The 23728-nt window shown below is 47.5% G+C and overlaps 1 protein-coding gene, 1 long non-coding RNA gene and 1 other non-coding gene across 6 annotated transcripts; all 3 read right to left on the bottom strand.

Annotated features, from left to right (window-relative positions):
* Nucleotides 1-1503: 1503 nt before the first annotated feature.
* On the bottom strand, nt 1504-3514 carry LOC129783423 (uncharacterized). Of its 2 annotated transcripts, none has more exons than XR_008745291.1 (4): nt 3301-3514; nt 2559-2634; nt 2244-2392; nt 1504-1738 (listed from the first exon to the last, which is right to left on the bottom strand). It is a non-coding gene; the product is annotated as an uncharacterized LOC129783423 (long non-coding RNA). The 2 variants fall into 2 exon arrangements; XR_008745292.1 differs by having other exon boundaries at nt 2244-2372.
* A 1821-nt stretch (nt 3515-5335) lies between these two features.
* On the bottom strand, nt 5336-5420 carry LOC129783428 (small nucleolar RNA SNORD45). The gene has a single exon (XR_008745297.1). It is a non-coding gene; the product is annotated as a small nucleolar RNA SNORD45 (small nucleolar RNA).
* A 784-nt stretch (nt 5421-6204) lies between these two features.
* On the bottom strand, nt 6205-18162 carry LOC114012088 (N-alpha-acetyltransferase 20-like). 3 transcript variants are annotated; one of them, XM_055793405.1, is made up of 6 exons: nt 18068-18162; nt 15833-16420; nt 10262-10447; nt 8696-8868; nt 7533-7678; nt 6205-7043 (listed from the first exon to the last, which is right to left on the bottom strand). In XM_055793405.1, exons 4-6 carry the CDS (start codon nt 8848-8850, stop codon nt 6958-6960), a joined length of 387 nt encoding a protein of 128 aa, XP_055649380.1. In that variant the 5' UTR covers nt 8851-8868; nt 10262-10447; nt 15833-16420; nt 18068-18162; the 3' UTR covers nt 6205-6957. The 3 variants fall into 3 exon arrangements, with proteins under 3 accessions (XP_055649380.1, XP_055649378.1, XP_055649379.1); XM_055793403.1 differs by lacking the exon at nt 15833-16420 and having other exon boundaries at nt 18068-18111; XM_055793404.1 differs by lacking the exons at nt 15833-16420; nt 18068-18162 and adding an exon at nt 10589-10753.
* Between the last annotated feature and the right edge of the window lie 5566 nt (nt 18163-23728).

Here is a 23728-nt window from a genome sequence, read left to right as displayed (position 1 = left end):
CTGAAATCATCTCTTTTTCTCAATTGAAAATGCTTTTAATAGGCAAGAGTCATTAAATAGGCATCAAGGAGTTCACAGCATGTAGTGGTACTTAGCACAGACCCATTAAATGCCAGCTAAACCAATTTTCTGTCTTGGTGAAGAGCCTAGGCAATCAAAGCAAGCGATGGCTGAGGCAGCGGACAAAAAATAATTGAAGCAGTGGTTCTGACTTACACGTTTAGCTAATTATGAAAAGTAATGATTGCAGTGCATGTGGACAGCATGGCTTTTAATTATTATTTAATTAGCAGATGGATTAGTGAAGACCCTCAGATGTGCATGCATGACTCCTATTGACTTTGGGAACCATTTTAAACTCACCCTGAAGAGGAGCAGATGGAGTTTGCCCCTAATGTCGGATGTTCATCATGTCGATACAACCCTTGTGCTGTGAGGGACCAAACTGCACCAAGGCCCTGGAAACTGGACTGATGCCTTTCTGCCAGTCCCGCATGCCCAGGCAGCTGGACTGATGAAGTCCCGTTCATAAGTTCTGCCCCTGAAATTTCAGATGAGGACTCCTGAGCTGCAGGGCACGTGAGGGGAAGGGATCGTTTCTGAGCTGCAGACCCCAAGGGTGGGAGGAGGTAAGGGAAAGGGCTGTGCTGTGGTAGTCTGTTGTTGCAGAATGGCTGTGTGATCATGGCCATGACTCCCTTAAAGATCTTTGTGAAACAAAGTTAGCGTAAGTTAGCTGAAGCAGGCCTTGCAGCTATGCTGAGGCATGCTGATAAGGAAGCTGAGAAAAACACTGACCTTGTGCCTAATGTTGTAAATAACTTTGAGGAATTCGCGTAGACAAGAGAGGAAAAAAAAATATGTAGCTAGCTATCCGCAGAAACCCCAAGTAGGAGGACGTATGAAAATGTAACCCTTTAGAGCTTAGCCAATCAGCAGATGACTAGTAGGCATAATTAACTGGAACTGTATATAAGACATAATCGCGCCGTAATAAATCGAAGCTTGCTTTATCACTCATATTGAGTCGGCCGCGTGCTTCCCCTCGCTCGTCGCAGTTGCTGCTTTCAGTCCCTGCCAGGGGAGGGAGCCCAGGTTAAAATACATCAGTACATAGCCCAAGGACTCCAAGTCATCTCCGTGAGATTGCTCTACAACAGTATAAAAAAGTGGACTCATTAGGAGTACCGGAAAAACAAAAGACTGTGCAACAAGACCGTCATAAAAAACCTTTGAAAAACAAGGGATAGCTGAGTTACTATGCCCACGATAAACAGTACAAGAAAAAGCCTATCACCCTTGCAATTATTAAAAAAAAAGGTGCTAATTCCTGAGAATTACAGTCGGACCAATTCCCACCCAATCAAGAGATAAGAGGCCAAGCACACTGCGCTGTTAAGTGCCATAAATAAGGATCATACTCTATGCCTCATTAAAGCAACATCTACTTGTGCTAAAATTAAGTGCATCGACACTTTCAAAGTTTATTTATTGCTTTCTCCAGCTCGCTGATTCCAAGATGCGTGTTGATGGATGCATAACAGGCGGTTCCTGCTAAGTTTTTATTTTCACGATATGGGATATGTTGGTGAGTTTGAGAGTCTCGCTACTTCTTTGCTAACCCAGAGTCTATTATGTAGACAAGATTGCCTTTCTTCCCAAGGCCCATTAAGAAGTTGTCTGGCTTCACATCTCAGTGGATGAAGTTCTCAGAGTGAACGTATTCAATTCAACTAATCTAGATAAAGAGGAAAAAAAAACCCCAACAAACCATAAATCACTCGAGAGAGACTAGGCATACACTTTTTTCCGTATAAAAACACTAGCAACATTGTCTTAACGATAAAAGAGGTAATGAAACTTTTTATTGTAAAATGTAAGGGCATTAAAGAGAACATAATTCGACAGACAACACATAAACCTCTCCAGCTCTTTCCCCGTGTCTATTTTACATTTGTTTCCAAAAACTTTCTCGGGCGAATTTCTTTTGTCTTTGAGCAGTGCAACAGAGGGTTTGCAAACAGCGCAAGTCTGCTTTTTAGAAATCAATTAAAACTTTGTAATCACTTTAGATGGGGCACTTTGTATTTAAGAGAAACAAAACCAATGTTGAGTCTTTTCTTTCATGATAACAGGCCTATTCACCTCTAAATTACAGAAACAACGTATTTGGTTCTGACCTCTCAAGGAAACTGAATATCCCAACATACTGCACCGTCAAGATCAACAAAGCAGGTTCCTACCATTTGGTCAGCGAGTAATAGGACTGTCTCGAGACTAAATTTCCTTGAACAAAAACTGAAGAGATCTTCAAGACTCGGTCCAAACGGCTCCATCACCATTCCATTGTAGTCCCCTTCAGCTCGACACCACTTAATTGTGGGAACGCACACTAGAGAAAAAGAAACAGTTTATCCAGTATAACAATTTGATTTATATACAAATCTTCAAGGCTCCTAAGATGAATTCTAAGAGGGTCACGACTGTGACTGTTTGTACTCACAGTGAAGCTCAATATTTGATGCAACCGTCAGCCAAGAAAAAGGTGAAAAACTCACCATCGCTGAACATTTCATCATCTGTAAGCTGCCCACCCTTAGCATAAAGGACTCCAAATTTAAAATTCACAGGTCCCTGAGAAATAAAACCAAATAGTACAGGATAAACAGACAATCAAACAAAAGACCTAAAACAATGTTTCCTCTAAGGACTTTTTTATACATCTTTTGTATACGCCCTACACACGGGAATATACACTTCATACCAGCTCTATTGCATGCTCAAGTAGCAGATACCTAATAATTTACTTTTGATCACAGATTATGAATTTTATGATAGCACTAAGTTGCTCATCTATTAATAGGATATATTATGCCGGTGCTTTAAATGATTTTCGATCTCATATTTGCACAGAAATACCACATTTTTTTACTGCAATAAGCAATCGATACCGAAGTTGTTATAAGTCACTAAGTAAGTGCTAGGAGTGAAAAGTTTACATTTACCTCATTTACCTCTTGCTCTTCAAGAGCAAATAAATCCTGTAAACAAATCAGTATCTTTAGCACACTGGTACTGAAGACAGCACAAAACCCCCTGGAACATACTCGTATATTTGTTTAATTTCAAAGTAGCCAGTTCAACCGATAAAGACAGCTTATTTTGTAACTGTAACCCTACTCCTCATTACTATCCTGCTACCGAAAGGAACAAACCACTAGCATTTACACCTAACGACTTATTTTTCCAGAAAAGAATAAAAAGCCACAACCAAACAAAAAAAAAGAAGTCGCCTCCTACCTTCTGTATCTCAGGATGAAAAATTTCCCTCGGGCTCTTCCCAAATTTGTCAAGACTCACAGCACTGAAATGCAAACGAAATACTGCTTTATAGGAGAGCAAGTATACATTTCAACATTAAACTGCTAACTGGCTGTAGTTAGAACCGATTTCAAAAAGAATTGTTCAAAGAGCCTTGCTGACGTGGAATTTTTTGTGGAAGAGCCATTTATTTCCCACAATACCAACCTCTAAGACTTCCTAAACTTCTTTTGGATTTTAAAAACAGAAATAAACCTGATCTCCGTGCAGGGTCCTAGTTAAGCGTACTGCATTTACTTGTAAAGCACAGAATTTTATTCCATCATCCTTCACTTTGGCTTTATACATAATCCTTGTGAGCATTTTAGGAAGACTCAATAACCTATTCTATTTCATAAGCTTCTCTTCTATCTCTTTTAAAATAATTCCGGCATGTCAAATGAAAAACGAGTCGTTCAGCATCAAGTTCACACCCCAAAGATCCACAAGCAAGATCAACTGCCTCAGTCAACAGAAATACCTAATTTATAGCATTTCTTCCTAACTCATGTGTCTACATGACTATTATTTTTGCCCATTTTTTCCCTAGCATGAGTTTCTGGAGCTGCGCAGCATGCCACGGAGTGCCAAACGCGGTCTGTCTGAGGCACACTGAGCTGACACGGAGGTCACATCTGATGCACCTTTCCATCATTGCTTATGCTAGGTCACCATGCGGACAGGAGTTCCCATAGTTCCCTTTGAAATTAAAATGCTAGACTTAATTTACAAAAAAGCAGGTTTATCGTGTAACTGAAGTTCTTTGAGATAGTCGGTACCTCGACTCACGCTGGCTGTGAAAATACTTTTTCTTTAACCGACACCACGGAACAAAATGCTAAACCTCCAGGTTTTACAACAAACAAAAAACCCCCAAACAGTGCCTCTGAACCGTTTCCCTTTCCATGCAATGGGTGGAAACTTCCTCAGTAAATGGCAAGTGTCCATGACCACCCAAGTGATCTGTGCTTACTGAGCAGGAAAGCAAACAATAGCTTTTCAGCTCGCACATGTATCCAAATATATACCCAAAGAAACTCCGTCAGCGTCACTTGCAGAGAGCTCTGCCATCTTACAGCCTTACCTGTAGTGAGTGCCCCTCTAGGGAACTGCAGAGCTGTGGACTCTCAGATGTACTGGAGCACATCTCTTGCCTGCCTGAAACGTTCAGGAGGCTCTCGGATATCCAGGCAGCAGCAGAAAGCGTTCTGATTTTACGGCAAGGCTGACCACACTTGCGAGTTTTCTTTTGCGTGCTCGCACCAGGAAGCCAAACCAGAACAGCTGCACACACAGCAGAGCAGTTGCTCAGCACACCTACACCAACAGAGCTCTCCTAAAGCACACCTGGAGCCATTCATACCCCAAGTCAACATCTACAGCGGAACCTGGCCACAAGCTTTGACACGATGTCATTTTGGGGTCAAACTGACGCACACCAAAAAATTAGTAAAACGCACCTCCTTCTCTGCCGCGTCAGGTATCGTGCTCCTTCAGTTGAGCTGTAGCTGTTACATTATTTCCCAAATGCAAAGCCAAACAGAGAAAATAGAACCACAGCCTGCTCCTTAAAAAGCAACTCTGCACAGGCAACCGTTCATTGTGTGTGACCCAGGGAAGATGTGACCGCGGCCCTTCAAACTTTCGGGATGCCCAGGCGGGACCAAACGGTGCTTGCGAACACAGAACATGCCTGCTCGTTAAGACAGGCTGGTCAAGTTTACCACCAAAACTCTACATCACCATTTGCCAACCCTGTCCAGCTTTGGGTAGCCAGAGCTGCACTCAGATCACTTGAAAGCGTCTCCCAGTAGCGGCCAGCACTAAGCTCAGAACTGTACCTCCCTGGCGCCTACATGGGGGAAAACTCAGACTGTGCCCCCTTCTCCTTAAGGTGCCTTAGAGCCTGTGACAGGAATTTCATCCACTGCTTGGAAAAGCTCCAAGGTTGCAGCTTAAGGGAACCAGAGTTCCCTGGGTCTCAGAGTCATTCCAGAGCTAAAGTGGTGACAGACATCAGCTCTAGGTCAGATGATACATGCCAGCACTCACCACTGACCCAGGGCGGCAACCTGCTCCCATCCGCTACCTCCTGACCTAGGAAGCCCCTTAGGGAATTACAGCAGCAGTTCGCCAATGGAAAAGCCCCAAGGGCACGACGCGGTGACTCAAAGATCTGAAGTGGACCCCTTGCGCCCACAGAAACCGGTGCTAAAAACACAACAGGTGAGCGAGAGAACATTAACTGCCATGGCTGATACTAGAGCAAACCTCACTGGGCACTTAAGGAGAACAGCAAAACCAGAATAGCAGCAAAAGCCTGCATGCCCGGGACTGTAATAAAAGAAGACACCCTGCCTGGAGATTGTTACGAGCACAAGTAATACACGTCCTCTTCAGTTGCGATCCGAGTTAAGACAGACAACAAATATCGCAACACACCCGTATCGATTAGCTGCAACGGCTCGCCTCTCACCATGTCTGTTAAGGGTCGCAGGTTCTCCCGCTTGTCCCAGCTACGCTGGGCGCCAGTTGCGGTAGCTGGAGCCCAACTCAGGCAGCCTCACACAGGGCAGCCGCTGCTGCAGCACGAGCAAGCTATCAGGCTGCAACAAGGCTTTTACCCTCAGTCAGATTCTGCTGTCTGTGCTGTTTCTCCTTCCTCCAGAGGTCAGGTCAGGTCAGGTCAGGTCAGGTCAGGTCAGGTCAGGTCAGGTCAGGTCAGGTCAGGTCAGGTCAGGTCAGGTCAGACCACTCCCCCTCCATCCAACCCCCTCTCCCACACTCCTCAGGGCTATTTAACTACTTGACGGGAACGAGCTACAGCTGCTCATCATCCACGTCCCTCAACCCACTGCCTTGGAGGCAAGGTCACAGCTGCATGTTATCAATGCTCATCAACCTTCTGCCTTCACTCCTCTGCACTCTTCTCCAAGAAATTCCAGGGAAGACAGTGACAGAAACCTGTGTTGGAACTAAGTGCCTGGTCAATGCCTCCAAGTAACAGCATCCGTGACATCCAGACAGACTGTGAAGGGACAGATGGATCCAAGAATTAAATTAGGGAATGAGGGAAGTAAAAGGCACAGAGAAACAGAGACCTCTGAGTTCTGGAGAGTGTATTGTGATGTACCCAATTTCTGGTTTTGTGGCTCAGAAAGAACGGAGCCCAGGTTTTGTCGCAGCAGTTATATGGCTGCAAAGGGAAGGCGAGAGCCAGCAACAGAACTCCTTCCTGGCACCTTCTGTGTGGGAGCAGCGGCCAGGCGTTTTCAGTTTCGGAGCAGGGCTCCGTGAGAGTGACAAAGTGAGGGGACTGTTTTGTGGCCGAGAAGGAAAACCATGACACCACCATACAGGAAGCAATTCCATTTTAATAGTCTCCAGAGTGCCACGGTTCGAAAGGAAGAACAATAGGGTAAGAGCACGAATATGCAGCCAATACCGACAGAAGCAGCGTTGGGAAGCTTCTCAGTGTTGCTTTTTGGTATTTCACGGGGAAAAACATTGAGCCTAATATTTCTCATCTGTAGAGTTCTTGGGGGCTTTGGGGAGAAGGAAACTGACACTAGGTTGTCTGAGAATCACAGTTTACAGTTACTCATTGTCTTCTGGTCTCACAGGATGAGGCAGAGGTATAATTGATTTCTTCTCTGTATCTCTGCAAAGAGCTTTCCTCGTATCTATGGCAAAAGAAAACAATGCTATTATAAAAGACAGTCATTGCACAAAGCCACATTAAGTGACTTCTCTATTACATTAAGATCATTTTTCAAGAAGATTTCCTAGAATCCTAGAATATCTTGAGTTGCAAGTGACCCATAAGGATCATCAAGTCCAACTCCATGCTCCTTGCGGGACTACCTGAAACTAAACCGTATGACTGAAAGCACCATCCAGATGCTCCCTAAGCTCCTGACAGGTTTGGTGCCCTGACTGAACGCCCTTTCAGTGGATAAGATTTTCCTAACGTCCACCCTGAACTTCCCCTGACGCAGCTTCATTCCGCTTCCTGCAATCAAGTCTCATAACTGATGTCCTCTTCAGCAGGAAAAGCTATCTAAAGCAGTATACAGGATCCCATTCATCAACGACTATCTGAACTTGTACAGGCCCAGGAACCCCCAACACAAGAACCTTTCCGTTCAACTTAAGGCACAACAACCACTTACCGTAAGCATCTTCATCTGGCTCTCCACTGCTAGCAGAGTAGCGCTCCGATACTGTCCGGTACACACGGGAGCCGAGCTGCTTAGACATATTTACTGCAACCCGATTTGACACGCTCACAAAGAGATCGACGAAAAATCCACCCTTTCTTTGGAAACATAAAACCAAAGAAAAACCACAGTAAGGAATAGCAGGTGAATGTATTGCTAAATAGCCCATAACTTGTAATCCGACCAAGAGCAGGTCTGACGATGTCATATGCTAATCAAACACCTTTCACACGGCAGTAACAGGTGCACTCCTTTCCCAAGGGACAAATCCGGTCTAAATTCAGATTTTATTCTATTTTTGTCACATCACCATTCTTTTATACCAGCCCGTGGGTTCAAAATTATGAACAGAAAGAACAGGGCAAGCTAAGCACTCACACAGGTCTCATATACACGTAAGAAATCTTTCATAAAAAAAAAAAAAACAAAACCAAACCTAAAACTCCACGTTTTCAATTGCATTGGCTTAGGGACTGCCTCCTTCAATGTGTGTGGCAGGGGGCAGTGGCAGAACAGGTCACAAGGTTCAGTCACCTAACACAAGGCAGCCCTTCTCCTCACAAGGCAGATTCCTCAAAATGTGCAATTTTCCCATTTTACCGATTACAATGGGGTTGCCCTACCACCATGAGTTCAGGACATTTCCCTGTGGGTTCAATTGATGCTCAATTAAATTTTCAGCAAGTACAAGCAGCCGAGCATGACAAAAAGCAAGCTAAGGTACTGTCTGCCATACAGAATTGGTTCCAAGGCTGCCTGCAGGAACTGCAAAAAGCTCACGATCACTGAACAAGCACGCTGGAGACCCTACGGGAAAGTGTCGACCCTCCACGAAACTCTCTCGCTGTCAAGACAAGGACCTTTTTTTATACAGTATCTCTATTGGAATTCAGGCTACACCCTACTCATTCTGGAAAGTTAGCTTTCATAGAAACCCTGAGATCTTACGCCGCCACACGGTATTTTTAGTCTTGTTCTCCAATTACAGGGAATCCTCAGCGAGTCAGAACACTACTTAAAGCAAGATTCTGGGTCTCTTCCATGCAAGTCAAATACCTAAGCCATGTCAGTTGAGAGGTTACTTTTAGAAGATTAAAGATAAGCATGGTACTCACTTTCCTGAAATTTCTCCCAGTAGTTCCATCAATTTAGCAGCCAAACCCAGCCGTTGAAATTCTGGTGCAACAGAGAGCGCAGCAACACGTCCAAGCCACTCTTCCCCAGCCACAGAGCCTTCCGCCTTACCCGGTACTGCGAACATACAGAGCATCAGAGCAGTAAGGAGCACCTTGGGAATAATGCACCACACGCAGCCACACGACTTTACAAAAAACCAAGCAGTCTACAAACAAACATTGCAATGATTGTGGTAAAGGCTTAAGCAGCGACTCTACGCTATTACTCAGTGATTCAGCAGCCACTAAGTTTCATTTTGATGCAGTATTACAGTTTTTTCTTCGTTAGTGTAAATAAATAAATGGATCTCCACAAATTCATTGTTTGAGGCGTGACTGCCAAATGTAAGTTTTAAGCAATTCTCTTGAGTCTTTAACTGAGTGGAATTCACGACCGAAGGAATGGAGGGCTAGAAGCCCAAAACCCACTCACCATCCCAGCAATTACTGAAGACCTTTCGTGACTATGGGGCAATAGAGCTTGGGAAGCTTTGCCAATGTGGCAAGAGAAAGCAAAGGCCCTGGAAACACTGGACGTTGAAGGAAAAATAAAAAATAAAAGCAGGGATGGGTATATGTGCTTCATAGTTCCTCTCCTTTCTACACAGAGCCAAGCTACTGTTAGCTCATTCATGAACATGCAGACTTCCACAGGGCACTCTTATAAACATCAGGCACTGCTAAATGAGCAGCTGATGCGGTGGGTACAGAGAAACCTTCCCTACAGCAAATGCTTTAAGCTTTACCGTTAAACACTTCATTTCCTGGGTCCCCACAAAGACTTCCATTCTGTGCCCACCTTCCCAAACCCCCAAAAGAAGGGGAATAAAAAGAACTGGAAGGAACAAATACAGATACACACACACACACACGTAAAAACATGGCGAATCTCTGTAATTAAAAAAGTTAGGAAAGGATGCAATCATCCAAGTAATGAGGAGTTAACTGATCCGCTGCATCGGACAGTCTTGTCAAACTCATGCTGGTGAAACCGAGCTCATACCAGCCGGTTTACTGAAACACTTGTCTTAGCATACATATACTTGAATCAAAATGACATTCGGCTATAGGGTGAGTGCAAGAAAATACACTTTTGCACGCTACAGCAAGAGACCTGCAAAGGGCCACGGTATGATACGCTTCAAAAGAGTCTGTGGTACAAGAAATTCAGCCCCATGGGCTGTTGGCTCAAACACGCTGGTGGAACGCTCTGTGTAACTGGCCATACGCACGGTTTACACGGGGTTTTGTACGCAATGCGCATGTTTAACTAGGTATTTATAGTTTAAGACTTGTTTTAGCTCCTAAGGCAGGCAGCCAGCAAAGATGTTTTCAAGAGTTAACAAGGAACAGAAATTAAAGGAGTTGCTGGTTTTCAGAAGCTGACTCGTCATTGTTTTGAAAAATGGCACCATGTGGATCACTGTTAATGCGCTTGTAGACAAAGCGAAAGACCTTGGGTTGCGGGCGGCTGTGCAACTGTCTTAATCTTCTGAGGGTAGGTACCTTCTGTCAGTTGCTGCCGGGTGTCATCAACAAAAAGAAACAGGCTGTATTCTTCTGGATCGTCCACTCCATAAACTTTTCAGCACAAAGCTGACATACATCTGCGGTAGTGATACAGGGTCTTACTAGTAAGGTCTTCCCTGTACATGCACCGTTAACTTCCTGGAATGCAACACGAAGGCAGTTCTGTAGAATGAGAAAACAGACATCAGAAACAAAACCTCCAAACCTCATCCTCTGAAAACAGGAAGCTCAGCAACAAACAGCAAGCCTCGCTATGTTCTAGTTGTGAAACACGCACCAGTGATTACTGTACATTACAGCCACCTTGTGACTTGATGTTGGTGGTAAGACTGTGGCAGGCATAACAGAAATTCATAAGCTGACACCCTCCTTTCCTTGGCTCACATTCTAACCCTGCAACTACGAACAAACAGATAGCAGTCTTAAAGCCCCATTGAAAACGCCAGTGGTTTTAACGGGACTTGGTGTTTGGCCTTACTAGGAAACGAAATGCTGTGAAGCAAAATAAACATCAGAGGCAGCACACCCAAGAGATGATGCTGCAACTGCTGGGTCAATACTATTGAAGAGAAGCTTCAGACAATATGTTCATCAGAAGGAAAAAGAAAAAAACCCAACCCTCTGCCAGCAACACACAAGGGTGTTGATCCACAGGTTGCTGCACGATAAACCATTCACACTCTTTATGCTGCAGCACGCAAAAGGCAATCCATTTTCATGCAGGACATTTTCATCACGTTAACCGATGGCAACTTGGTGTCTGAGCCTGATGTAACCAAATTTCATCTAACAGGGAGGCAGAAAGAAAATTTACTCTGCAACATTAAAGCAAATCCGTATGATCATGAGGCAAAAGCTGGATCTTTTTTCTCTGCTGAAATTCACACATGTGCACAACTGATAACATAGATGAATTCTAAACAAGCCCTACAAGGAAACGCAGTTCTACCTTTCAAAAAGTATTTAAAAAGTAAAATAACAAGCAACTGGAAAAAAAACCACCCAACCACAAAACACTTTTGGACACATGAGCAAAGCAGCCTGCCATCACGTGCTTTTTTGCAAAGAAACTAACTGCAATTAGAAACTAAAAGCAGTAAAATGAAAGGAGATGGAAAAAATGACAGTAAGAAAGACCTGTTTATTTACTGAGCTGGTACTTCTGTTTGTACGCTGAATAAATTAAGCATGCTAAATCACAATGGCAAAAATGTACATTTCCTAAGAACAAGCTGTTAAAAGCTAAGACTGAGAAGAATGCTCCTATGACTTCAGTTCCAAAGAGCACTCTGGTTTTTAATAAACTTTTGATAGCTTGCAGACTGAAACACTGGAACTTTGCAACAGCTTTTAAACCATTAGGACTGAGCAGAACTAATCCGTTTTTGTTAGCCGGTGTGAAGACAAATAAAATAAATACATAAAATCAAATCAGCTCTAAATAAGGCAAAGCACACTACAGTTTCAATTTCTAACGTAGTTAACACACAGAAGACCTGTTTTTCGATGCTTCTAGATGGACAGGATTGCTTCAAGGAGAGGCTGAAGTTTGTGCAAATGCCTGTAACTCATATAGTAAGTATCAAGATTCTTTATGCAGTATCAGCAAGTTGTATTTCATCATCATCAAAATACCGGATTTTTTGCTTTTCCATCCTTTTGAGGGAGGGAGGATGAAGGCCTTTCCAGGACCCAAAAGCTGGTGGTAAGGCTGTGAGACAGCACCACAGACATGTAGCAACCACACCCTGGTTCAATGTGGGGAAGATGAGTTGAGCTGAAGCTGTGTTACACATTCCTTGTAGGGAAGGTGCTTCGTTTCAGGACTGCAGATGTGGAGAAAGGAGATGGAAAACTGGCATTCTGGGCAGGCAGCAAAGTGCTTGAATTTGTGCCAAGCCTAGCCTGGAAGTGGAGCGACCTTACTGATTTGAGGCTCTGTTTCAAAGAGTCAACAAAGGAGCAGCCCTGGACACACCTGGTGCCAGCTCTTCCCGTGCTCCCCTGCATCTTCCAGCATGCAGCACAGCGTCCAGCTGTACAGGCAGCTTGGCTGAAGTTCAGTTGCTGAGGAAGAGAAGGTGAAACTGAATACAAGATCCTGCTGAAAAAATCTTCTGTCATTTAGTCATCCAGCAGAAATACAAAGGTGATTAATTTTCCTATTAAGTGTAATATTTTGCTAGAAAGAACAAAGACTCAAGCTACTTGAATGTGACACCTAACTACAGGTAAGCAGAATATAAAATGGATCCCAGTAAGATGGACTAGCTTTGTGCACTGGCCACAGTTTCGAATTTCTGTTCGTCAGCTCTCCTCTTCCTAAGAGAGGCAAATTGTGGGAGACTGCTGCTTTTCCCAGCTCCTTCCTGTTCAGTGATGTGCCGTGGCTGTTTGCACGGACACTGATAAAGCAGAAGGAGCCGCAAGTGAAAGGTTTAATTACCTCCTGATGACCCCGTACCTTCATTTATCAAGCTCTTAGCTACATCATAACTTATTGACGGTTGTCGTTAGCCTCTCCAGCAACTTTGCACTGTGGTATGAACTGTAAACAACAGGACACAAAGGAGTAAATCCTTTCTTCTCGATTCCAACATCCTCCTTGCTTCAGTTCGCAAACTGATGCATCTGGACAGACAACAGCATGCCTACCTATGTAACAATCTTTTCCTATATGAAAGGCATGCGGACTTGGTTTTAAAAGATAAAGTAATCCCGACTGTTTTGTTATTCTTCAGTTGGAGTTACTGCCCTACTCTGAAAGAGCAGTTAAGAAATGGGAGGGGGGAGAAAAAAACCCACAAAACAAACCACAAACATGAAGACATCCACAGTATAGAACTCTACTCCTTGCTTAAACTTTCGAATTGTAGGCAAGCTTTTCTGCCAGGTCTCCCCTCTATTACCCACGGTAAGCCACCAATCGCTACTGGGGAGTTGTGCTGATTTATACCACTGGAAATCTGGGTTTGTTCTTTTTAACAGCAAAGCGTACAAAGCAGCTGAATCTAAAATACAATTTGGTCTGTCCTCGCTCCGCACGACTTAAATACAAAGGACAGTGGGAAAGCTCCATTATTTAGTGTTTCCTTTATACCATCATAACCACACTCTGTTATGAAGTGGAAAGACTTTGAAACAGAGGCAAATTTACCAGCCATCTTCTCAGCACTGCTTCACACCACTCGTGGCCCCAAGGAAATCATTATGAATCATACTTCTCAAATGGAGATTTCCAACACAACAACCATCCCCTGGGGGGGGTTCTCTTCAGCCTGAAGCTCTACCTGAAAATCATCAACCGAAGGCATTGTTCTGTTAGTTGTCCTCCTCTTGTGCCATTGCCGGAGAGTATCTCTAGCTTCTGAACTCAGCAGCTGGGCAGCCTGGTCTTCCTGGAAGTGCTTGATCAGCAAAAGTGCTCCATAAGCACCTATAGCCTCCTGGGAAGGACAGCAGGGGAAGAACAATTCAGAGTGGTCACAAACACCACGCCAGTTCCAACTGGTCACAGTCAAAAGTACAAACGATTTCTGGGGTTTTTTTAATAAATAGACGCACACATACACGAAAGTCACTGCATTCTATGGCCAAAATATTTATACGTAAAGAAAAACAGCTTACTGGCCTGCAAAATACTGGACGGTGTGTTCTCAGCTGCTAAGAGGCATGCAGTGGTTGCCTGGGCTCCATATTACCAAGGGGTGCAATAGTATCTACCTCTGGGTCCGCTAGCGCTGGGGGTGGCCGGTTATTTAAAGGACCAGTGTCACTCCTTTACTCCTGAGTGTTTTTACAAAGGTGGAACATGAGTTTTCTTCTAAACAGTTTCCAAGCAGCCATTTGTTTTCTTCCTGAGCTTCAAGCGGGTATCAAACAAACACAGCTGTTTAAACGACATAAAAGACCATCTACCACTGCTCAGGAACTTAAAAGTGACTCCCTTAGCGGCAACAAAGCAATGACCGAGCGTGTGATTTGTACCTGGAAGCATCCCAAAGGTTTTGCTTTTGTTCTTAAAAGGCAGGCTGTGTTTGTTCACCTAGGTCCAACACTACGTCCAACTAGTTCGGGAGGCAGCGTGTACAGCTCTCCAGACTTCACCTTTATTACATGAGTGGAGAACAAAGTACAGCCACAACAGAGTTGCCGATGTACAAAAGGAGCTGCAGGTCACAAAGGAAAAGGACTCTCAACAGGGGCAACAGTCCTCAGCAACCAGGAGAAACAAAAGACAGGCTATCATTTATTTCTCTTGCTCTTTAAGTAAACTATTTGAGTGGGAGCGTTCAATCAAGAGGCAGCACGGTCTATTTGTGGAGTCATTCAGAGATGCAGTCTATGCTCACAGTAGTTCTTTCTGTATTACCGACAGCATCCTCTCGCTTTCAGCTCTGTGACGAGGTCAATACGTGGAAGACACGCAAGACCCACCAGACAACCTGGACAATACATTTACCTTTGAACCACACAACCCCAAAGCACTAAACAATTTTTCCTGCACCGTACAGTTTAACCAGTGCCACAGACAGGGCCAGCCAATAGATGAACGACTTCTGCTACATTAAAAACGACACGGCTTAACAGCCCAGTAAATATTTCTGCCTTTCAAGCGTGTTGATGATCTCCAGCTTCACATCTCAAGTATTTTCTGTCCTAGGATTCCCGAACGATGCACTCTGCACACAAAGCAGGGAACAGACTAGTACTGAACCGGAGGAAACCCGACACAATTCTGTCACGCGTATCGGCATGTAAAAGGATACAGCAATTTCAGCAACCCAAGAGATGGCAGAAATGGGACATATACACCTATACTTAAAACTCACAGCTGAGCTTGGTCACAAGAACCTTTGAAACTTCCTCATAAACTGATAGATTCTGGGGCCTACCAAGGGCTGGCAGAATACCTCTTTGTTAAAACCACCACCGTGAAAACAAAGGAGGGAGATTTCCTTGCCTCGAGCGGACTTCAGCCATCGTTCAAGAGTGCCTTAAGAAACATATTCCTAGGCCTCATAAAAATACTCTGTGAGAAGCAAGTATCGGGCATAAACCAGGATCATTAAGGGGGGCAACATTCTCAAAAGCACTTTCCCCAGAGGGGCAGAGAACTCCCCCAGAAGTTTTTACAAAGCACCTAACCCGGGTCCCACTCCAGGTCTCACCACTCAGTTGAACGCTGCAGACCCATACAGACTCTCGGGACATTTTCAGGCACAGGAGGATAACCACAGCTGGCACCTGCACAGCCTGTGTTTGCTTGCTAAGTCAGGACGCCTCCTCCTTCTTGGCGGAAAACAACATACTCCCTCCTAAGGCAGTATATACGTCGGTAGATTCCCAGGTCACTTGGGGCTGTAACTCTGCAAGCTAACCAGCCCTCCCTTATTCTAAGGTGGAAACAATTAAGAGGTTCTCTTGTTACACTACCGACATCACCGACTACATGACTCCGTCAAAAGGGTTTCTACTCAAACGAGGTGAGGAAGAATCCCCCTTCCCCAGCCCTTCACACAGTTCTAATAGAAATAAGTCGATTACCTTCTCCATGCAGCAAAGATGGATCCAGCAATTCCACCATGTGTTCAGTTTCAGTATCCAGCTCCAGCATATCACCCTGGGCCAGCACATATGTCAACACAGGCAAGAAGTCATCAGCTCCGTACAGCCTCCCTGGGTCAAAGAGAACACAGGCAGCGATAGACAAATCACACCCTTTGACCAGTTTCGGTGTTTGAAAGGAAAGCGTTATTTTGCTGCCTTTACTGACCAGTACGTTTGTATTACTCTAGAGCCTCTCGTTACAGATGTGCAGCAAAGAGAACAGCATCTGCCACTTGGTGGGCAGCGTCCAGCTTCATCCTGTACTTCTAACGAGCACAAATTGGATGATGCAGACCTTGAGGCACGCAAGGGAATTTAAAGACTGGGCTCACCTTGGCGTCAGCTCAACTGGTGAACTCACAAGAGGCAGCCATGCCAGTCTGGCCTGACCTCCACCCGCACTTCTGTCAGTGGCTAAGAGAAAATCAATGGGCATTTTCTTTATACATGCACGGATGACGTCCCCTTTCTGGAAGGATCCAGCCACAAGTACCAGTTCCTGAGTCCGAAACCCAGCAGAGAAGCCTGCATATAAAAGCCTATTAGATTTTACATGAAAACTCTGCACATTTCCTTCACGGAGCATGGTTAAAAACACCAGTGAGCAAAGCCTCACGTAACTCCCAACTAGCTGGTGAAGCATCATCGGTAACGACAGCACGCAACACACAGAGGCTCTGCTGTACCTAGGTCTGTATGTGTTCCTCTTACTTTTACCGCATTTAAACTTTCTCTTTAGAAAACGCTATGTGGCTAGATCTCTGGGGCTGGCCAAACTGTCCTCATTGCAGAAGCGGTGCGATGGTCACTTGAAACATCAAGATCGGGAGCCAATTTAAACTGTGGCGAAACTCCAGAGGACTGAAGGGCTGATACTGAAAGTCAGACCAGCTAAGACGTACCCTCCAGGTATCGCACTGTTATCTGGCTGAGATTACAGGACAAAGCAGGTACTGGAAACAGGTGCTGGCTCGACGCGACGCCACGTTTTAAAACTCTACACGACAAAGCAAGACAACCCAATTTGCTGCATCTTAGCCCAAGCCCCTCAGTACAATGGTTCACCAGAAGCCTCTCAGTACTTTTCTTTTGCGTGTTGGGAATACCTTACTCAATGTGATAATACGGTATGGAGAAAAAAACAAAGTTTACATCACTTTGGGCAAAGATTCCTATATCCATTTTAAAATGCAGGATTTTGCACAGAAATAAACCAGGTCTAAGCTCCTGCCCAAATCTTGCCAAAGTGCTTGGGGGTCTTTTACAGCCTCAAGCTTTCACCATTCACCTCAAATCTCAAAAGAAAGCAAGCATCCTGATCGGCACAGAGCCCAGCTGCAGATTCAGCGCTTGAAAGAAAACTGCCAACCACCTGCAGCAGCTTATACTTTCTTAGAGAAAAAAAAAATCTTCCACTACCACCAGCATTGCTTCACCTTAGCTCGTGACCTACCACAGCAGTGTATGATAAGACATCAGGCAACAGAGCTGCACCTATGAATTCATACTGTCCAGCACAGCGTTTTAACTGTGCCACTGACTAATCAAGCGGGTCTTAACTGGTCTGTGGTTCCATTTCACCATCTAGGTTTCAAGGTCACTTTGGGACTCCTGCTACAGTGTAGAAATAGATGTTATTTCTCTTGCAAAAACACAAAGAAATTGTCCAACGAGAACATTCAGAGGCACAGCAAACCCAAAACACTGCATCAGGGGCTGCTTTCCCCCAGCCATTGACACAGAGCCCTTGTAATTGTCATATTGCACACACACTGCTGAATTACTGCAGCTAGATACTGGGTGTATCCTTTATTACGATTTCCAGGAAAACACTAATTTAGAACCAGTGTCAAATTCTAGGCTTACAGGACAGCCTTTCTGACAGCCAGATTCAAATGCCTACACTCAAGCAAAGCTGGTGGCTGGGGGGGGGAGGTGTTTAAGCGGCTTCACAACTCTGCTTCACACTGAATGTGTAAGATGTGCTGCCAGATGCAGAGAGATCAGGAAGGAAGCAGAGAGGAAGAATCCCTCTCAAAAGGGCAAGGAGATGCTACAAGAGCTCCAGGCGAAGGAGACAAAGCTGCAGAATCAGGTGGTCTCATTTCCTCCACCAAAACACAACCCCAGGTTTAGAAAAACAATGACCTTGAACCACAAGAAGCACCATACCCGAGTTATTCTCCATAACAGTATAAATCAATTTGCAAACTCTCAGCAGCAGTACGACTTTCTTTTCAGGCGAATACATTTTCTGCGGGGTCACAAACTTTCAACATCCACGTAGTCTGGTGTTGGAACAAACATGCCCAGTTCCTGAGGATTCCTCTGCCGCACCACCTGAAGGTTTTCCTTTGGTTGTTTCCAAGAACCATCTGCAGTATGAAACTCTTTCAACATCGCTTCAATATGGCTCTTCAACGGCTTCAGAATGCACTTATGCATGGCCTTCTCCAGGACAACACCTGCAACGGGAAAACACAAGTTGAGCTGTCTTCCTCCTCTAGAGCAGAGCCAGCAGTAACATAACCACTCCCAAGAGACAGTGCAGAGCAAGACCTACTTGCTAAGGCTTAGTTATTATAGAAGCTGAGTCTCCAGATGTTTGTCAACAAGAAAATAAAAGGCAGAACAGAATCTGTATTCCATTTTCATTTCTGACAACGTGGGAAGTACAAAAAAACCCACAAAGGCAGACTACAGATTGTCACAACAACAACAACAACAACAACCAAAAAAGAAAAAAAAACCCAAAACAAAGCAGCAAGCAGGCAGCAGCTCCAGTTAACTTTTTCTTCTGTTGGCCAGAAGTGCCCCAGTTTTATTTTACTTTGAGCTTAGACTTTAATTCTGAAACTTGAAGCATAACACAGTCAGAACCCTAACTTTTGTCTGCTTTGGCATCTTTTTTTGCATGGTTTCCATCAGAAACTATAACTCACCCAAGGTCTCGTAAAACTTGGCTCAGCTTTAAGATCTTTATGATGCTGGACAGATTACGGGCACTAAACTATAAATGAAGACCAAGCTGTGTTTATCCAGCTTCAGATTTCATCATGCAAGCTTATATACAGCTCTGTCATCAAGTCTGAAGTTCTTTGTTTGGCAGTAGTGTGCACATGGCACAGTAACCTCTCAGTTGTTTTTCTTTTATTCTTGTTTTACTCCAGGTTTTCTTTAACAGTCAGTCTCCATTTCCAAGGTACAGAACACATCAACAGAGAAAGCTCTTTGGTAAATCCTTCCTTTGAAAACCTTTATAAGTGAATTTCCTCTTCCACTCAGCCTCCCTACGACAACATAGCTTACATTAATAATTAGCTTATATCCATTATTTGTACTGCAGCGAACCGCCACAAGCACAATAGAACCCAAGGACCCTTCAGCCCGGCCACAGCACAAACACCCTGGCAATGGGGCAGGACCAGAGCCCAGACTAGGCAGATGTATTAGGGGAGCACAGGGACCGAGAGGAGAAAGAGGAGAGGCCGTGTCGCTACTAGATCACACATTTGTACAGGCTAACAGTGGACATCCCTGCTGCTAGTGGCAACTCAAAGTTTCGTTAAACCTCATGCCCTTTCCAGGTTCTTTCCCTGTTCTTACATGTTTCTCCTAGACCAGTCTCTTTTTTTTCTCCCCCCCGCCTGCCCTTTTTGGGGGTGTTTTTTTTAGAAATGTCAGGCTATTCCTAAGGCTTGGGATTTACACACACACACGCTCCCCTCCAAATAAACATTACCTACTACTTTTGTTTTCTTGCTTCTGCTTTATGTTTTCATTTATTTTATCCCTGTGTTCAACCAATTTTCCTTTTGTGCCTTCAGACTGCTCTTTCTCATACAAACACGCCCTTCACACACTCCTCACCTTACAGTGTCTCTGCTTCACATGTAGCATTTATTCTGTACTTGTCTGGCACACGATTCCCAAACGTCCAACCCTACTGAGGGCTCCCACCTCCCCTGTCCCAATTCTGCTGGGGCTTTGGTAGCTTCTCTTGCTATTTTCCCCTTCCGAGGTCCTGACGGAGGTGGCAAAGCCATGTCTGCTTCATTCCCAGACGCTTCAAACACATCTAGGTGCTCTCTCATGGAGCCTGCAAAAAGGTGGAAAGAGTGAATGTGAGGAGCAGCACTTGCCCTCTGATCTTCTCTTTGTCTATAGCCACCAGTAAAGGCATAACCAGTCTGACACATGGTCTTGATGGCCTGTCACACAGCATGAAGGGCAGATCTAGCTTCCCACCAGACCAGAGCCACCAATTATACATAACAAGTGGCAACATTTCAAATGACTGATCTTGGTAGAACCACACAATCACCATTGACAGCACTACCAAACCCAGCCAGGAAAGCAGAAGCTTCACCCTTCTGCACAGTGACAGAAACTGCCTCTCCCTGCTACCAGAGCCATCCTCAGGGCTCACAGGGCAGAAATATTTTTCCACCAAGAAAAATGCACAAGTCTCACCCATTGGTATGTTAGCTAGCGGAATTTCTAGAGCAGGAGTCCTCAAACTACGGCCCACAGGCCAGATACAGCCCCCCAGGGTCCTCAGTCCGGCCCCCGGTATTTACAGAAACATCCCCCCCCCCGCCCAGGGTTGGGGGGGGAACCAAGCAGCCGCAGAATCTGCCTGCCACTTCATCTGCACGCCAGCCCCCTGTTTAAAAAAGTTTCAGGACCCCTCTTCTAGAGGGTACACATAGCTCCTTGATAGCTTCACTGATTTTTATTTTATATTCTTTTTTTTACAGTTCAGCTTGCTTCCTTTATTTATACTGCCTGTTCAGTTTTTTTAAAAAAGTGAAAACGTGAATGCTTTTGTAACTTCTGGAGAAAGGCTAACATGTGGCAGTGGCACTACAGTCAGAATTCAAGTACCAAAACCACGGCAAAGCTGTGCCTTGCCAAGTGACTTCCAAAGCAGGCTCTCGAGCCTGTCAACAAGACAGTCAAGTCCGGAGTCCCAAGGGAACTCTGCGCCAGCTCTGGCAGCGCGACTGAGCTCTCTGACCAAGTACACTGCCGTACAGAAATGTAAGGGGGCTGAAACCTCAGGCTCATTTACAAACTAGAAAAATGACGCTACCTGACTGGACGCGCTGGTTCAAGCGCCCAGCAGGCCCGGCTGCGTAACCACGAGGCAACCAGCGCTTGCCCTTTGTAATACTTTGTACAGAAAGACAGCAGCCGCGGGGGCGGGGGGGAATTTCCGCCGCCGGCTTTCTTTTTCGTCGTGCCCGCTCGCAGGGGCTGAAGAGGCTCCTGAGCCGCCCCCCTGCGCCAGCGTTACCGCAGGCCCCAGGGCAGCCCCTGCGGCCCCAGCCCGCTGCCACGGCCCCGGCCGGCGGCTGGGGGAAAGACAAAGCCCCGCGCAGAGCTGCGGCGGCTGCCCGGGCACCCGGAGGCGGCGGGGGGGGCGGCAGGGCGCCGCGGGCCGACCCCCCTCCCGGGCCCCGCCGCCGCTCCTCGCCTCCTCGCCGAGGCAGCGGCGCAGCTACGAGTGAAAAAAAGGCAGCACCGCGAGCAGCCCGCTGAGCACCGCCACTGCCGGGGAGACGAGAACCGCCGGCAGCCCCGCCGCGCCCGGGCCGTCCTCCCGCCCCAGCCCGCCCGCCGCCGGCACCAGGCGCTCCCTGCCGCGGCCGAGCGCCGGCCCGCCACGTCCCCCCCGGCCGGCCGCTGCCCGACGGGGAGGCCCGGGCCCGCCCGCTCACCCAGCGCGCCGCCGCACGGCCCGGCCCGAAAGCCTTCCAGGCTCCCGGGGAAGCCCCGCACCGCCGCAGCCGCGCCGGGGCGCCGCGTGGCCGGAAACTAAACCCGCCTGCCGGGGCCGGGCCGGGCCCGCCGCCGGCCACGGGCATGCCCACGGCCCCGGGGGGGTTGCCCCTGTGGGCCCTGCCGCCCTCCCCCCCCGCTATAGCCCCTGTCTTGCCCCTCCAGCCCCCTGCCCCTCCCGGCCCCCCTCTGCCCACACCCGCACCCCCATCCCTCCCCAAAACTGTGCCTGCCCGGAGAGCCCCCCCCCGCTCACTCCGTGCGCCCCCCCCCGTGTCCCCCGCCCCCCTGCCTCCTCCGACCACCTGCCCCCCCCGCGCCCCCCTGCACCCCCGCCCCCCCTGCCCCCTCAGCCTTTACAGCCCCGGTTTGCTCCCTCATAGCCCCTACAGCCCCTCCTAACCCCTATAGCCCCCATCCTGTCCCCCCCGCCCCCTCACCACTTGCCTGCTCCAGGGGGGTGGGGCAGCCCCCCCGGGCTGTTTGCTGCTGGGGAGGCACCGGGGGGGACAGCTCGCACGCCCCCCCCCCCGCTTGGGGTGTGTGTGTCAGTGCCGCCCCCGGCCCCCTTACCGTGTCCGCCGTCCTGGGCCCCCCCTTGCCTGGGGAGGGGGCTCGACCTGGGCCCTCTGTGGACCCACCAGCAGGAACTGGGAGTACAGAGGAACGGGCTGGGGGCACAGCTGCCCTATGGCCCCCCCAGCCCCATGGCCCCCCATGGGCTCCCCCACGAGGCCCCTGTGCCTCCCATCCACCCCAGATGCCCCCCAAGCCCCCCAGAGGACCTTGTGCCCTCCAACCAGCCCCCCAGCCGCTGCCAAGGCCCCTGCATAGTCACTGCACCCCCCAGCTCACCTAAAGGACCTAAGGCCCTTCGCAGCAACACTACTGCCCCCCCCAGAGGCCCCTGTACCCCCCCACCTGCCCGCCAAGTCCCTCCAGAGGCCCTTATGCCCCCCCAGGCCCTCAAATAGCCTTATGGCCCCCCCAGAGGCCCCAGGAGCCCCCAGGCCCCCTCACTAAGGCCCCTATGCCTCCCCAGACCCCTATGGGCTCCCCCAAACCCCCAGAGGCTCCTGTGCCCCCCCCCCCCAGAGCCCCCTATCCCTCCCAAGCCCCCCCAGAGGCACCTGTGCCGCCCCCCGAGGCCCCTATGCCTTCCTAGGGGCAGGGAAGACTCTATGGCCCCTCCAAGCCTCCCCAGAGGCCCCTGTGCCCCCCCCTCCGGCACCAACGAGCACCACGGGCCCCCCCAGAGGAACTTGTGGCCCACAACCAGGCCCCAGGACACTTCTGTTTGTGGTTCTCACTTTGCCCTGGTAGCCATGTGAAGCACACCACAACAGTTGTGCTACCTACTTTCTGGGGTGAAATGGGGAGAAGCTGACATTTGCACTCGGCCGCAGCCAAAATGCTCCACGGCACCACCCATGCACAGCTCCACCAGAGAAGATGCAGGATGGATTTCTGTTTGTGGTTCTCGCTGTGCCCTGGTAGCCATGTGAAGTTGCCTTCCTCACCTCTGTGAGGAACGCGAGCTCCCGCAGAGATAACTCACCAATGTCCAGCTGGGAGACAGGTCTTCAAACCGCGTACACCTCTTCCTCACCTGGGAATCGCTCTTGGACCGTAGCAAAAGTCCCGAGTCCTGTGACCAGGGAAACGGCACAAAGGCTGACCACAGGGAAGAGCGAAACTCTATGACGTGCCAAATGCTTTCTCAGACTAGATCTGGGCACGCTTTCGCTCCTGGCTGACCAAGAAGCTGGAATTGCTGCGATTCACAGCTCCACCGACGCTCAATAGCAGAGTCTCACCTGGGTCACCAGAAAATGATCCCGTAAAGGCGGTCACGGTGAAAAACCCTCTCAGACCGTCGAAAAGTCACCTCCTCTGGGCCATGGCCGCTCTGACAGGGCTCTTCCCAAAGCAGCCAACTCTGTTCCTCATGCCAACCAGGAGTCTCCCTTTTCCCCCAGCTCCATCACAATGTACACTTTTCCAGCTGATGTCTCAAAAATCTCATCGGTTTTGATGATTGAGGGGTGG

The sequence above is a fragment of the Falco peregrinus genome, unplaced genomic scaffold (assembly GCF_023634155.1).
Source record: "Falco peregrinus isolate bFalPer1 unplaced genomic scaffold, bFalPer1.pri scaffold_40, whole genome shotgun sequence".
In the NCBI taxonomy this organism is placed as follows: Eukaryota; Metazoa; Chordata; class Aves; order Falconiformes; family Falconidae; genus Falco; species Falco peregrinus.
The sequence above is the reverse complement of the archived record's forward strand: the minus strand, read 5'-3'. Positions and strand labels throughout refer to the sequence as shown.